The 16,444-nt window shown below is 39.4% G+C and overlaps 1 protein-coding gene across 11 annotated transcripts in view; it reads left to right on the top strand.

The window, feature by feature from the left end:
• myo18ab (myosin XVIIIA b) overlaps window positions 1-16,444 on the top strand; it is a 148,144-nt gene that overhangs the window by 115,858 nt on the left and 15,842 nt on the right. For all 11 annotated transcript variants that reach the window (XM_086216186.1, XM_086216185.1, XM_086216182.1 and 8 more), the window contains 6 exons: window positions 4,811-4,915; window positions 5,020-5,166; window positions 6,309-6,422; window positions 10,652-10,768; window positions 12,316-12,399; window positions 15,571-15,708. In XM_086216186.1, coding sequence (XP_086072312.1) covers window positions 4,811-4,915; window positions 5,020-5,166; window positions 6,309-6,422; window positions 10,652-10,768; window positions 12,316-12,399; window positions 15,571-15,708 — 705 coding nt within the window. The remainder of the gene's footprint in view (window positions 1-4,810; window positions 4,916-5,019; window positions 5,167-6,308; window positions 6,423-10,651; window positions 10,769-12,315; window positions 12,400-15,570; window positions 15,709-16,444) is intronic.

Here is a 16,444-nt window from a genome sequence, read left to right as displayed (position 1 = left end):
ATAATACGTATATTTCATAAATGTTTTCTTAGCTAATCTCTCTTATGGGAAGTGGCCATGTTACATCCCAACTTTTCATCTTAATGGCACTGTGAGAATTTCCATTATTGCCTTATTCATCTTTGTAGACTGAAACATGCACATTCTTTCCCAAAGGCTGCCATGCAAAGGGCCAACAAGCTCATCAGCAGCTCATCAACAGGGCTTCAGTGTCTTGCTCAAGGACTCTACCTAGCCACTCCATGGCTAGGTAGAGTGAAAGTTTAAACATTAAATACCACAAGCTGACTTTTCATGCCATGAGCCATCGTAAATTATTAACTCTACTGATTTTTTTTTCACACCTCTGTGCAGGTGAAAGCTAAAGGCTAGAGTAATTATTGTTTCAGGTTGTCCATCCATCCCATTTTTTTGTGAAGCAGTATCTCTGGAATGCCTGGAAGGAATTTTCTTTTTTCAAATTTCGCTGAAAGGTCCAGTAGGTCTCAAGGATGAGCTGAAAAAGATTTTGGTGGTCAAAAGGCAAAGTCACAATCACCTCTTGTGCACGATATCTGTCAATTTTTTACTGTGATATCTCAGAACGCCTTGAAGGAATTCCTTAAAATATTGCTCCCATGTCAACTTGTGGAAGTCAGAAGTCAAGGTTGCTGTGACAGGCACTCATCACAGAGGAATACAACTGTAATGCAGTATTTGTAGTTCCCTTGGATTTAGTTTCATCTAAAATAATTAACTCACATACATCTTTTATACTTACATGATCTTTCAGTCATGATCTTTTCCCCCTCTTCTGGACTTGTATTCTCGTTATCGTAACTATTTATTATGCAAAATATAGAATGAAAAAAAATCACCCTCCTCATGGCAGCTGATTCCAGTGTATTAACCGCTCTCATCCTTCTTGATGTTAGTGCAGACTTTGACTAAATTTCCCATTGCATCCTCCTTGACAGACTAGCCACCAGTGGTATATATACATATATATATATATGTGTGTGTGTGTGTGTGTGTGTTTGTGTGTAAATGTATGCACGAATTATTTGACTTTTCTTAGGTCACATTTGTTATGAAGCATGTCTACCATTGACTGCCTAATTGCCACATGTTGTCAATCAGGAGGAGTGTTTGTTTTTTAGTGAGGTGTGTGGGAGGCAGAGAGTGTTACTGATTTTCATACAGCCAAAATAGCTTTGTTTCTATTACAACTTGTTATAGGTATGTAGTATTTGCTTTGCTAGTGTTGACTGGCCCATTACTAGCCTCCACCAGGCAAGCCCTCATTAGCCAACGCATAATTAGCTGTTATTGTACACTCACAGATGCTGGGACTGTGCCTGCCAGTGACATCTACATAGTGATGCATTATGAAGAATAAATGATGAGGGGAATAGCCTGATAGATTATTCAGTGTAATTTGTACATTTTGTGAGGACCTCTTAAATACTGGAAGATACCAAGCTACTGTAGAGACCAACTCTATGAAATTTTAATATTAAGATTTACTATCTTGTTTACTTTGTGTTCTGCTATTTGGGGGTTCTATCACTGATATTCCAGCTACAAACTGTCAGGCCATTTCTTTCGGTTAGTCATGGTCCCAATAAAATAATCCCATCCCCTCTCTAACAGTTTTTCTTCATGACATGATATCTCTAAAGACTCATTATATGAGAAAATGAGCTATGGATATTCATGGACTTCAAATGATTTATTTCGTATGTCTTCACAACTCCTCCAAGAGCTTCATTGTAGCATGACCATAGGCCAGTATGCCATTTTGAGACGAGATTTTTTTTAAATAAATCTTACAGGCGGTTGACTGTGTCATTTATATTCATGCTAGATGCATCTTTTCAAAGACTAAAACTCCACAGGAGACCTCACAAAGCAAGGTAGAAATACTGGTTTATAATAATTCCCCTCTGGCTTTATCTTGAGTACTTCACCCCAACACCTAAGTATAAATGAGATGGTCATAGTTAAACTCCAGCTCCTGGATGAATTCCAACAAACATATTCCAAACATACATGATTCCTTTAGAATGAATTATATCAGGTTGTTTATATCTTGACTTCCCATTCAGCAATAATACTATTTTTTTGGCCAAACACAAAATTAATTCTGTTAATATTGTCACTTCCCTTATTTGCATTTAGCACTATCCTTTGCTTTGGTTAGGGTTATGATCTGGAAAACTAAAAGGATTCCCATCAAGTCCTAACACTTTTGTAAAATAGAAAGGTACTGTGACATCATAGATACATCTATGATAATGAGTCTTGCATTCCCAATGCAGCAGCTATTCTTGCAGTAGTGTTCACATCAGCTTAGAGCAAGTTCTCTCCTTGCAATTATCTGACTTTCATACAACTTTAATCTTCCCCAACTCAGGCCTCGAAAAAGCTGCATTTACATCAAATGGCCATGCAAGCAAAATACTTAAAAACGTGGAAAGTAACCGATATATTATCTTGAACTCAGTTGAGGTATCAGTTGAACAGTCCCCTTAATGTGGCTGGACCAGATATTTTAATCACGCTCAAGTATAAACAAGTACAAGTGTCTTCTTCACTTTTTCTTTTTAAACACCTGAGAGAAAATCTTTAAGGTCATACTTGGAAAGTGGAAGGCTTCCATATTTTTTTATTTGCCATGAAAATATCATTATTTCTCATAATTTGAGAATTTTCAGTTTGAGTCCTGATCAGGAGAGGTTCAGAAGCTGGTTCAGTTACACCAGCATATGTATAATTGTGTTCAAACTAATAGCAGTCCAACATGAATAACCAGATCAATCACTGTTTTTCATAGAAATTATATTACTACATGGCAAAATTTTTACCAGTAGGTGTAGAATCATAGAAAACCAACAGACCCAACATTTATGAAATGCATGCTCCTTAGTCTGTGTAATTGAATAATTTATTGAAAGTGTCGTGTTCAAAATCATAACAGTGTGGAGTTAAATTAGTGAGGTTGTTTATTCTGTGAAAAAAACAGGTGTGAATCAGGTTGCCCTTATTTAAGGATGAGGCAAGCACATGTTGTGTATACATTTCTCTTTGAAAACCTGAGGAAAATGGGTTGTTCCAGTCATTGTTCAGAAGAACAGCGTACTCGATTGAATTCGTGACTGAAGAAGGGAAAATTTATAAAGAAGTGCAGAAAATGCTATGCTGGTCAGCTAAAACAATCTCCAATGCTTTATAATGAAAGCAAAACCAGAGACATGTTGAAGAAAACGGAAGACTACCATTCAAATGGATCCAAGAATAGTCAGAATGGCAAAGACTCAGCCAATGATTAACTCCAGGGTGATCAAAGACGGTCTGAAGTTACCCATGAGTACTGTGACAATTAGAATGTCGCCTGTGTGAGGCTAATCGGTCAGCAAGAAGCCCTCGCAAAGACCCACTGTTAAAAAAAAAGATGTGCTGAAGAGGATACAGTTTGCTAAAGAACACATCACCTGGCCTAAAGAGAAATGGTGAAACATTTTGTGGCCTGATGAAAGTAAGATTGTTCTATTTGGGACCAAGGTCTGCAGACAGTTTGTCAGACAACCCCCAAACACTGAATTCATGCCTCGGTAAACTTGGAAGACAGTGTAGCATGGTGGTGCAAGCATCACAATATGAGGATGTTTCTCTTACTATGGTATCAGGCCTATTTATCACATACCAGGGATCATGGATCAGTTTACATATATCAAAATACTTGTAGAGGTCATGTTGCCTTATGCTGAAGAGGAAATGCCCTTGAAATGGGTGTTTCAACAAGACAACGACCCCAGTAAGCGAGCATCATCCTGTTTCCAGACCAACAAAATTAAAGTTATAGAGTGGCCAGCCCAATCATTGGACCTTAATCCAGTAGAGGACTTGTGGGGTGACATCAAAAATGCTGTTTCTGAGGCAAAACCAAGAAATGCAGAGGAATTGTGGAATGTTGTCAAATAATCCTGGGCTGGAATACATGTTCACAGGTGGCAGAAGCTGGTTGACTCCATGCAACACAGATGTGAAGCAGTTTTCAGAAACAGTGGTTATACAACTAAATATTGGTGTGGTGATACGCAGGAATGCTAAATCCTAAAAAAAAAATCAGTTTATACAGGGTATATTAAAAGGTAGACAATCGTAATTTTTTTTTTGTTTCATTTTTTTCCTCATCTTCCGTAAAGTAATTAACAAAAATGATAATGATACATTTTTCAAGGCGGCATAGTGGTGCAGTGGTTAGCGCTGTCGCCTCACAGCAAGAAGGTTCTGCGTTTGAGTCTTGGCTCGGGCACGGGATCTTTCTGTGTGGAGTCTGCATGTTCTCCCTGTGCCTGTGTGGGTTCTCTCTGGTACTCCAGCTTCTCCCACAGTCCAAAGACATGCAATTGGGGACGAGGCTGATTGATACTCCAAATTGACCGTAGGTGTGACTGTGAGTGTGAATGGTTGTTTGTCTCTATGTGTTGGCCCTGTGATGGACTGGAGACCTGTCCAGGGTGAACCCTGCCTCTCGCCCGAAGCCGCTGGGATAGGCTCCAGCCCCCCCCCCCCCCCCCCCGCGACCCTTAACAGGAATAAGCGGAAGACAATTGATGGATGGATGGATGGATACATCTTTCTTCATGTTTTGATTTTGAATATAATGTGTAGTGTTCCCACTGCATGGAAATAAGAACTATTGTAAGGATTTTTAGCTTTACTCATGTTTTTCAATACACTGCTATTATTTTGAACATAACTGTACTTGTGATCAGATGGAGCATTGCATGCATTCATTCATACTTTTCTCTTTGTGTGTGTCTAGTTGAAGCAAATGGAGGTGCAGCTCGAAGAGGAGTATGATGAGAAGCAGAAGGTGCTGAAAGAGAAGCGAGAGCTGGAGTCCAGGCTTATGTCAGCCCAGGATCAGGTAACTCCACCAATCACCATGTGCTGGGTCTCAGTCCTGTTGAAGTAATTTAATTCATAGAATTGCTAAATAGGATTCAGTCCATTATTGTTTCTATGTACTAGGTGAGAACTGGTGACGTGGAGACTGAGAAGCGTCTGAGGAAGGACCTGAAGAGAACCAAGGCTTTGCTGGCTGATGCCCAAATCATGTTAGACCACATCAAGAACAATGCACCTAGCAAGAGGGAGATTGCTCAACTCAAGAACCAGGTACAGCCTGTAAAACACATACTGATGTACACTTTGTAAGCCAGGTATACTGAGCAGCAGAAGTTTGGGTGAGTTTGCGATCTAAAAACTGTGGTTATGAGGGGACGGTGACAGCAGGTGACCTAGTAACAGCCAGGTTAGGATCATGATTATCAAAATCTACACAGAGCTGTACAACTTAGTTAAGTCACCCTGATGATAGTGCAGGTATTCTATGAACAGCACATTTTCATGTCTTTACTTGTCACAAAAACATCATTAAAGTGGGAGTTTTACAAATGACCTTTCTCAGTACACACCATGGTGAGACAGAATAAAGAGATGGAATGGAAAGAGATGTTTTGCTGCTTCAGATCTGGAATATGAGAGGAGGAGTAAGTCTGATAATGTTACTGGGAAATAAAAATGTTTGACCTCAGAGACATTTGGACATTATTTTGAAGAAGAAGAGTACTAGAGCCAGGCATCCGGCATGAGGGGTTTAAAAAAAAAAAAAAAAAAAAAACGACTTGCTCATCGGAGATATCTTTGAAATGTCAAGAATTAAGTCAGTAGTCTTTTTATTTACAACCTAATTCTAGTGGAGGAGAAGGGGAGCAAAATGAACTGTTCCTCCTCCCAGCAGCCTCCGTAACACTAGGTTGGTCACAAAATCAGAACACACTTTTTAAGGGGCACAATTACCAGTAACCAGCTTCACCTGTGTTGTGTGCAGCGACTTGCGAACTGTGTTTCTGAGGAGATATCATGCAGTTACATTTCTTCTATTTTTATGTTGTTACACAAAGATGACCGCTTTCACTGCATAATGACTGAATCATAAATACACATACACACACACTGGCCAGGCACTCAACCCAATCTGACAGCAACCCCCGCCACTGTTTTCTCTATTTTGACCTTTTACCTGGTGAAAAAAAAACACTGAATGTTGCTCTTGTGCACATTTTAATGAGGTGCTCATTTTTAAACAGCCTGTGCTTGTTTTCTACACAGTTCTATGAAGTCTTTGATATTTCATAAACCTGAAGAACCTCAGCTTCAAGAAAATACTAAATAGGAATCTGTCGTATTGGCATGTTAAGGTGTTGTTTGATGAAGTTGAACTGATACATTTCCCCTGCTCTTTGTACTTCTTGCAGCTGGAGGAGTCTGAATTCACATGTGCAGCTGCAGTTAAAGCCCGCAAGTCCATGGAGGTGGAGATTGAAGACCTGCATGTTCAGATGGAGGACATCTCCAAAACCAAACAAGCGGTCAGTACAATTTCAGAAGTGTCACAGCCATGGGTGGCAGTTTCGTTACATGTAGGTCTGGAACTGGGGGTGAAAATAAAGCTGCCACTGCATAAGGAATGATCGTCAGTGGTGATCTCACCCGGCTTGCAGGCTTTTATAAGGCTGCACCATCTGTGGTGGTAGCAGGGCAGCAGTAGATGTCACATCATTTCCTTTAGTCAGAGAAAAGAGGTTAGAGGACACACCTGTTCCCCCACAGCTCGTCCTTCATCCATCTTTCACTCCGTCTGTTCTTCTACACTTCTTGAAACATCTTTGTTTATTTCTGTGTAGAAAAATTCTCAGGTGTCTTCCCAGCCCTTTTCTTTTCTAGTCATCCTATCAAAGCCCCTAAAGATCCTTTTTGACCTTTACACATTTCTTTCCTGCTTGCGTAGGTCAGGAACTGCTCCTATAGCCATCTGCTCCCAGGAACTGGGATGAAAGCTCAGCCTTACAATCAATTAAAAAAAAAAGAGAGAGATGTTAACTTCATATTGTCATTAGTTACTTCTCATCAGTAGGCACTGTGTCGATCTTTTCTGCAAGATTTGTCACCATGGTAACTGATGCTGCATACCTAACCCGCTCACTTTGGGATCACAACATATAAAAGCACCACCTACTGACCAATGGAATGGAAATTTATGTCACCATTCATTTATGTCACCATTCCATTTTAAAACCATCTTAACCATCTGGGGGCACTTGGCAAATGGATGAAACCTGTCGTTTGTCACATTGCTTTACTGTCCCCACCAGTCCCGTTTCCCTGCAGGAAACACTAATATCAGCATGGGTCCAGGTGCTGAATTGTATTGCACTTGGATATGTAATGACCTGATTTACCTGACGGAGAGTTGTCACACACAAATAGTCCTTTGAAGTGTCCCAAGTAGCCACAAGACTGGAACAGTGAACCAGCATGAACATGACCAGAGACCTGGAAGCGATGCTTAGATTTTATTATCCAAAAATAGCATCAGTTGTTATTAATTAGTGAAATAATGTCAGCAAAAATGTGTCACATCACAGCATGTGTGTGTGCATGCAAGACAACCAAAATGATGATCAAACCATCAACCGCACTTGTTTACTGGGCTCTCTCTTCCAGAGCGTCACCACACTGATCCTGAACCTGCCACATTAGAGACACTCTACCCAAGGCTCTTTATTTTAAAGCTATTTAGAGCTTAATCCTGGTCATGATTCCTGTCATTGGGAGATATTCATAAAAGTATTCCTCCACAGACAAAAGCAACCCTTGGAAGACAAATGCGACTTAATTTCATAGAGTGCTTGAGCCTTTTCACAAACACAAACTGTTTCAAGTTGAGACAAATGTGCCACCAGTTGTTTGGTGTAAGATGTCAGTGTGGACAACCTCTGCAGCACACATCCAGCCTGCTGGGAAAAATAGAAAGAAGCCAGGACTGAAGAGAAATTGTTATTGCATAAATGGAGGGGCTTTGATGCAGCCCTGGCCTCATGATACGCTTCAATTGAAGATAAAATCATGCAAGCAACATTTCTTTCAGATGGTCTGGTGTTTTTTCCGCCATTCTTTGCCGTAATTGCAGTGTTTTGAGAAAATTGTCTAGCATATTTTCGACAGCTTTATTTTTTCACTCAGCAATTGGCGAGGGAAAAAAAGTAAAAAACAAAGAGCCCAGTCACGTAATTGGGTTGAGATTGCACTCGACAGCCTATTGTTAAATGTGTTAAATGACAGTTTGCTGACTACCACTATTTTTTTTTTTTTCCAAGTGTCCATCACATTTTCCCTTCAATGCATTTCTGGAGCTGTTTTAAAGCTTTTATCAGCACTGAGCGAGGCCAACGGTGGATTTAAAAAAGGAAAGAGTGATATGCAAATGATTTTGCCCCAGATTCCTCCTGGATATTTTTAGTTCCTGTACACCTGAGTAAATTTGAGCAATGGGAGGTGTTTATAATAAATATAAAGAGGGAATAAATAGCTTGTATCATGGAGTCTTATCATCCATGTACATATTTGAATCATTTTGGATAATATCTGTTTGGACTGTGTGTTAATATGATAGATGCCACAGTGTCAGCCCAGCCTGTCCCTGACTTCTCTCATCTACTGGCTATGTGCAAATGGATTCATTAGCCTTTACACACAGGCACATTATTCATTTTTTATTAATCCATATCCATGCACCACCACCCTCTCTCCTGCCTTTGTATATTATTGCAGTCATTACAGAAATAGGATTACTTCACCACAGTCTCTCCCCTCAGATAAAGGTAGCAGGCTACTAGCTTTTAGGCTCTAATTGGATATCTTGGTCATGACTAGAGCCTTGAATAACCTCTGTGATCAGTGGGGTGCTGAGTAGGAGCTAATAATTGCCCTTCCGCCACATTGTGGCCTTTGCAATGAATTTTACTATCTTGGAGAAGAAGCTGAAACACAAAATTATACAGATATCAAAAGAGTATATTAGATTTTACAAGCGGAGGGATTGTTCAGATGTGCCTTTTGGAAGATATATATACCAAGATACTACATTCACAGCTTCCTTGTCTGTGTCCTCCATCAGTTTCTGTCTCTCTTTCACTCTTGCTTGCTGTCTTTTTCCCTGACCTGTCAAGGCAGTTGGCCTCCTCATAGAGCCCAGGTCTGCTCAATGTTCCTGCCTATTAAAATGCAAAAAAATATATATTTTTGTTTTGGCACTATAAAATGGATTTCACACGTTACAGGGACATTTCAGCCATCTTGGTCTTGCATGATGTGCATGTAAACAAATATAAATCAGGAAGGGATTTGCTTGATAAAAAGCATGTACAATTTATATCCCCCAACTGATCTTGGAGAGTCTTTTTTTTTTATTTCTGAGGCTTAGTAGAAGTAGAAAAGGTCTTCTTAGAATCTAAATCCTTAAAAAAGCAGTTCGTGACTTGAACTTTGACCTCCAAAATATTTTATTATTCTGGAGGTTTGTGGTAAATTTTAAGAAATTCCTTCAAGATGTTACAGAGTAACATCTGGCCTGCAGCTTTGCCCAATACAGAGCTTTAAAAATATGTATAAGTACACATTTTACTACTACTCTAAATTGACCGTAGGTGTGGCTGTGAGTGTGAATGGTTGTCTGTCTCTTTGTGTTGGCCCTGCGATGAACCCCCCTCTCGACCGAAGGCTGCTGGGATAGGCTCCAGCCCCCCATGACCCTTAACAGGATAAGTGGTAGAAAATCGGTGGATGGAAATGACTTGATCAACTAGGAAACAATGCAGTTAAAGTTAAAAGTAGAAGTAGAAAAGGTAGAAAATGGATTGATGGATGGCTACACATATTTAGCAGGGTAGCCTTTCCTGTAAAAAATGTAGTGGTGGTGCATCCAAACCAAAGGCCAGTGAAGCCTATATTTCTGTGCCTTGAATGGACAAATGCTGCTTGCAGTTGAAGGATTTTCATGCATAGTTCTTTTGCGTGTATGTTGGAGAGTTGATCTTTTTTCCCCTCACCTAACTGAAATCACAGCACAGTAAGGTTCTGTGCATGTGCAACTAGTGTCCAGACAGGTACTACATCAGATGTGAGTTAAAGTTTGCTCTTGCGGATTCATGCTTATGAATCCGAGTCACTTAGCCAATTTAGTTTTCCTCAACTATAATCTGTGCTGACTAGCTCTCTTATATCCTGGCTGGCTGGTGGTGACAAATTGCTTTCTGTGTACTGTCTTAAAACACAAAAGCCTCTTCAAACTGTTGTTGCAAAATATGTATTCATTATTTTGCCAAATATTCTATGCTTCATCATGCTTAAGACTACATACTACTACTAGTACACTTCATTTACTGAAAAAAATATGCGTTTGTTACTTTTCACAGGTAGAAATACTGCATGGGGCAGAGATTTTGGTTTGATCTTCTCTAATTAGAGAATCAGGCGAGGAACATAAATAAACAAGTCACATTTTTGCTTCAGTCAATCTGCAGAACAAAATGTGGAAAACTGACCTTTTTTGCAGCACACAACCTGTTAGTGGGATTTATTTGTTTGTCTGTCAACAAAGTGTGTGTGTGTGTGTGTGTGTGTGTGTGTGTGTGTGTGTGTGTGTGTGTGTGCGTGCGTGAACCAACTGCTGTCATCTGTAGACTAATTTTACCTGACAAACAGATGACACAGCTGTTCTGATCCATTTCCACACTGGTTTGTGTTTGCTCTCTTTCAGCTGGAGGAGCAGCTGAGTCGCCTGCAGAGAGAGAAGAATGACCTGCAAACCAGAATGGAAGAGGACCAGGAAGACCTGAATGAGCTGATGAAGAAACACAAGGCTGCTGTGGCCCAGGTTTGTGCCTCTTCAGTAGGAAATGCACTTAAGAAAAAAAGTTTGTCTAATATTTAGATAGAATGTTTAGTTTAGTGGGTGTATTTTGAAATAGATTGGTACTTAAAAAGGGTTTAAGTTTTGCGTTTATAATTCACTGACTCAAAAAAATTAACATTCCATTGTTATTGTAATATGAAGGACTACAAATGAAAATGAAAAGCATGAGGATCATTTTAACATTTTTAAACTTGGGTGATACATTTCCTTGTGCTTTTTTTGGGTTAAATGATTGATAGCTACCAAGCTGATGTCTGATTGTGATTGCGATGGGTTTTTGAGACCGACACCCATCTGGCCCACTATGAAAGCCAGTCTGCCTCACTTAACCAACAAAAATATTTTTTACCAGTCAGAACCCAAATGGTGACTCACGAATTGCCAGTTTTATGCTTTATTGATTATGGTGACACAATTATCAGGAGTCTTGACGTCACACTTAAAACTCCCGGTTTTGTCTCCAGAAACACTCTTATAAATAACATCTCAATAAAGGACTTTTTTGTTCTCCAAGACCAGCCCACAGAGCAACAACACAAACTGTGATTAGCCAGCTGTTAATGAAGTGTGTCAGAATCATTTGATCTGGTAACAAGTAAGTACTGTAGACTGAGCATGTTGATGCACAGTATACATAATGATCCTCCATGAAGTGTACTTAGTGTTGAGTTGTGAGTCAAATTTTGTAATTGACCTTATTAGTTCAGCATTCGCTATTGTGCCAAATACTTTTTATCTACTCAGGGATCCATCATGGAATGTGACACGCTCACTTTTAGCTCATTGTAATCTAATGAAACCCTTTTTCCACATTCAGGTGATGATATGCTAATGAAAACATCAGTTTCACCTGATTATCTCTCTTACATCCTTCGCACTAGATGGACCTTTACATTATTTTAACATGATCCATCCCCAAAAATTGAGTCATTTTTGACAAGCTGTTTTATGTGGCAAGCAGCTCATATTAGAAGTAATACAGCTGTATGTGCAGATGACCAGCAAATGGAAATGAAAGTGGAGCTAAAGCGCTTCCTTTCTGCCACTGATGGAGGGATGAGTGATTTGCCTTCACGGCCTCTAAATGAATCCATCATTCCCATCTAAATTGAAGCGGCTGAATTCCAGATGGGATTGGCACTAGCAGAGTGCTTCATCTACTGTTTAAAAAAAAAAAGTCATCTCAAATATTTCACGTAGGTCACATTGAAATTAGATTTATTGATGCTTTCACCATCCTAAAGAACCTTCCCAGTAGATTTATTTGTCCAGGTATCGTAACTGTAGTGTCATCGGCTTTGGTTTTATCCCCTGAAATGAGATGGATTTGTTTCAGCATGTTAGCTGAATGTTTAGTTTCCTTTCACTGAAAGTGATGACGCATATGAAAAATAAAGAGGTGGGGGTTTTGCAAGGTTTAAGAAATTTGAGGGAAAAAAGTTCACATAATGTTTCTTATTACAGTCATTCAGTGAATTTGCTTCTGTTGTGTGTTTGTGTGGTTTCAGTCGGCCCAGAACCTGGCTCAGATCAGTGACCTACAAGCCCAGCTGGAGGAGGCTCTCAAGGAGAAGCAGGAGGTGCAGGAGAAGGTAGGAGATGTTTTTCAACTTTTAATATACCACTGATAACAAGAAGGACAAACAATTTGAAATTAAACTTGAAGTTCCCCCTAAAAGCACATGGACGTGTGGGAGACGGATGTGCAACTTAAGTTTGCCTGCCGAGGTGGGGGGTGAGCAGGACAGGAGGAGTGATGCTATCAGTGAATCAAGTTAACTTTATTTGTAAGGTTTTAAGATGTGTGTGTGATCTCCTAGTTAATGGTTTCCAACTGAATCCAACAGAGCTGCCCTAGTTTAATGGTTTAAAGGTGCAAGTCTCTGAAACGTCAGACCAAAAACTACTGCTGGTCGTGGTCAGGTGCATTTGGGTCTTGCGATCTGGGTCTCCTGTGATGTGGTGGGGTTCTACAGTGCTTTGGCACCTCGAGTCAGTAGAGTAGGTATAAATTAGATAGAGTACCATGTTCATTTCAAGGGGAAATGGTGGGGTCACAGCAACCACTTGCAATGACATAAATCGCAGAATAGGCTAGATCAACCAGGAAACAACGCAGTTAAGGTTAAAAGTTCTTTACTGCCACTAAATGAATAAATAAAATTACCCTCTGAAGTCCATGGAGCTTCTGGTTGTTTTGTATTTTTCTGCTGAATTTTTACTGCACTATGAAATTCTGCTTCTCTGTGGAAACAGCACTATCATGATTTTAACTCAGGAGAAATCGGAGTGTTTTTGCTGTAGTTGTAGAACAAAGTTGTAATGCCAAATAATGACTCAAGAAGGAAAGTTAAGTGTCTTTGATGATTTGATCTTTGATAAATTACCATACTAAATGTCTAGAAGAGTTGCTGACATTGGAAAAATATGAATCTTAAGTTTGCGTCAATATTTATTTTACCCAATTCATTTGACCAAAATGGAAGAATAAATATTGCATTATTTGAACAATTTACATGTCTAGAAATTAGGTGTTTTCAGCTGGCGTTTTCACATTCTCATTCATCTGTTTATTGCTATCTGTTAATTTATGGCAAAACATGATAACATTTGAGAAGAAAGATGTGTTGCATGAATTTATTTAGATCAGATTTCACCATACTAAGTTTAGATTTGCAGATGGTTGCAGACAGTATGTTGCACATGATCTGTTGTTATAGATTGAAAATAACACAATATTTTAATAATAGGTAACATAAGTTCTGGGTATTATAAATTGATGTGGGTTTTTTGTTTTATTTTTTTACTTTTTTTTTTGTTAAAAAAATGCTTGTCTTTTAAATGTGCTTGCAGGTTTGAGGGTTCAGGTGATTTGGAATATACTGTAGAATAAATCAAATAAATACCTAAATACATAGTGAGTGCAGGTTGTATGGTGCACCAGGTAAGTTGGAGGAGTTTTCTTTCCTGACTCTGAAGAGAGTAAATGTTGGGGGGGAGTGGGGGTTGACAGCTGGCAGGAATAACTTTTTGTTGTGTCCGCTGCAACGGGGCAGAACCAAGATTGGACTGGATGAAGCAAGTCTGTAGGTATTTGTGCTCATTCAGCCCTCAGAGCAACCGTGTAGACCTCAGTGAGGGAAACGATACAGAAGCTGATTTAATGATGTCTGAGTTTCCTTAATGATACACCTCCTCGCCAGAGTGCACAGATCAATGAAGAGAAAGAGTGTTGGAGCAACTTAAGCTTTAAAAAGTCTGATGATCCGGTCAGACATATTGCAAATCATTTTTTTCAAATCCAAGCTACAACCCACTAATTAGATTTGTGGTGGAATCTCAGTATGATAAGTGGATAGCCATGCCATGTCAGGCTCAGATACAAGTATCTGAAATAAAATGTGTGCATGGGTAAACCCTGCAAGAGATGGGATCACAAATTGTTATTCAGGGTTAATACAGTCGGAAAATAGCAATTTCCATCTATGGAAAAGTTTTTTCAGAAAATAAATGAAGCCAGAAATTTTTAGAAAATATTAGGAAAATACCTCAATATTAGAGTATATTTGGTTCAGTTAAATCCATAAATAGAAAAATAAAGTCTTTTGGAGTAAAATAATCTTGATTTACTGTCATATGTGTGGCGTGTCTTTCATTTTAGGTAAATGCACACTAGTATATTTTTACATGGATTTATCAGTTTATTTTGCATGGGTAAACAGATGTTGGAGAAACTGTATGATCATGAATATTTTCCTGTCAGGCATGCAAAATTATCAAACTGGTAAAACTGTGTATGAACTGCGGTGAAGTTTCTACATTCCCTCTCCTGACACTGAGAAACATCTCCAGTTGTTTCGACTGCAGTGTCCATTGGAGAATCCCATTCTCACACTTGTGCAGCGTCATCTCTTTGTTAATACAACCCATGAAAAAAATCCTAGTCATTCAAACATAATTTGCGATGGCGTTATATGTCATACGTAGTTGACTGACAGTGTTTTCCACTCACACAAGCAATAATGCCGAACGTGCTTGTGCTGTCATCTTTATAATGTTTTTCACAGCAGCATGAATTCTTCCAGAACATGCAGTTCATCAGTCAAACTTTTTTCACGCAGCCTCAGAGGTTTAGATGTGTTTTAACTCAAAAGAGCAGCTGTGGTTTAGGCAGTCCAGTAATTGTACGTTTGGTGTTGCAATCAGAAATAGAATTGTCTGGGAGGATTTTGGTGCAGAGACTGGAAGCAGGGACAGACTGCCAGAATGCACCCGCCAACACCTAAAAGAACTCACAGATAAACAAATTCTATCTTGTTTGTTTATCTCATCTGGAGCAGAAAAGACTAATGAAATCAGCATTCGCTAGTGGAAGATGTTTCCCTCCATTTTTCTTTGTGACCAAAGATGCAAACACAGCAAAGGTGAATCAAAGAAAGATGTACAAGTCAAAACACTGGTGCTGTAATTTGCTGAAATAATACTTTAAATTGCGCGTACAGTTTCTGTCTCTGTTCCAAACCTATTTCAAACTCAGGTTTTGTTTTGATTAAGTCAGGGGACATCTTGAGAAATTATGTCAGCCATCAAGATCAGTAGTCACATAGAACGGTTTGTCATCTACATATCAGCGCAGATCAGTAATCTACTGAATATGTGATTTCCATTTCAGTAATGTTTCTAACATGAACGCCATATAATGTTGAATGCTTTGACACTTGGAAATGAAGAGTAAATTTACATAAATATGTGTTTGTTTATAGATGCAAGCTCTCCAGAGTCAGCTAGACTTCCAGGAGCAGTCCATGGTGGAGAAATCCCTTGTCAGTCGGCAGGAGGCCAAGATCCGTGAGCTGGAGACCAAGCTGGAATTTGAGAAGACCCAGGTCAAACGCTTGGAGGTGAGAATTAAAGACAGGTTGGGGGGGAGGGGGGTAGGCGTGTGAGGCTCCAGCATGTGGCAGGAATGGGAAAGGGTCAGATGGGTGAGCGAAAGGCACTACCAAGGTTAGAGAGTGACAAGCTACAGGAAAAGATCATGATATACTGAACAAAAATAATACACAACATCCACTGTAGCTAAGTTAGATTTCAGTCCACCATTGCTGCTTTCTCTTTCCTTAAGCTTGTGTTAATCTCACTTGACAATACCATTTGTTATTGTGTCATTTTCAAATTACTTTTAGATTTTGCCAGAGACAAATACAAAAAAAGCAAAAAGTAAAGGATAAAGGTTATCATCCGCACACTCCCAGAGAGAAATTGAAATCCTCTCTCACACACTGATAAAGCAACCTCGTGCTCTATTTTGCAGGTTCAGTTAGTAATTACTAGCTGTGCAATGTGCTCGCCAGCAGGCACACTCCCTCTACTCCTTGCCTTCCGAAAACAAAATAAATACTTTCATTTGTTAAATGTGGATTTTTATTTTTTGCTAAGAATAACAGGGTCTCAAGCTATGTGGTGAGAAGTCTGAAAAATATGTAGTCAGTCCTGCTTTTTTTATTTTTATCATCTCTCACCAACATTCAAATCAGCAGAGGCTGAACATTTCAGGTTGCCGGAGTGGTAGAACTCATTAAAGCTGGATGTTCCAGAGCTCAATCAATACAGATGTGAGGGGGCAGCACAACACCC

Source organism: Aulostomus chinensis, chromosome 10 (assembly GCF_037954235.1).
Source record: "Aulostomus chinensis isolate RoL2024-O1b breed Wild chromosome 10, RoL_Achi_v1.0, whole genome shotgun sequence".
NCBI classification, from domain to species: domain Eukaryota; kingdom Metazoa; phylum Chordata; class Actinopteri; order Syngnathiformes; family Aulostomidae; genus Aulostomus; species Aulostomus chinensis.
The sequence above is the reverse complement of the archived record's forward strand: the minus strand, read 5'-3'. Positions and strand labels throughout refer to the sequence as shown.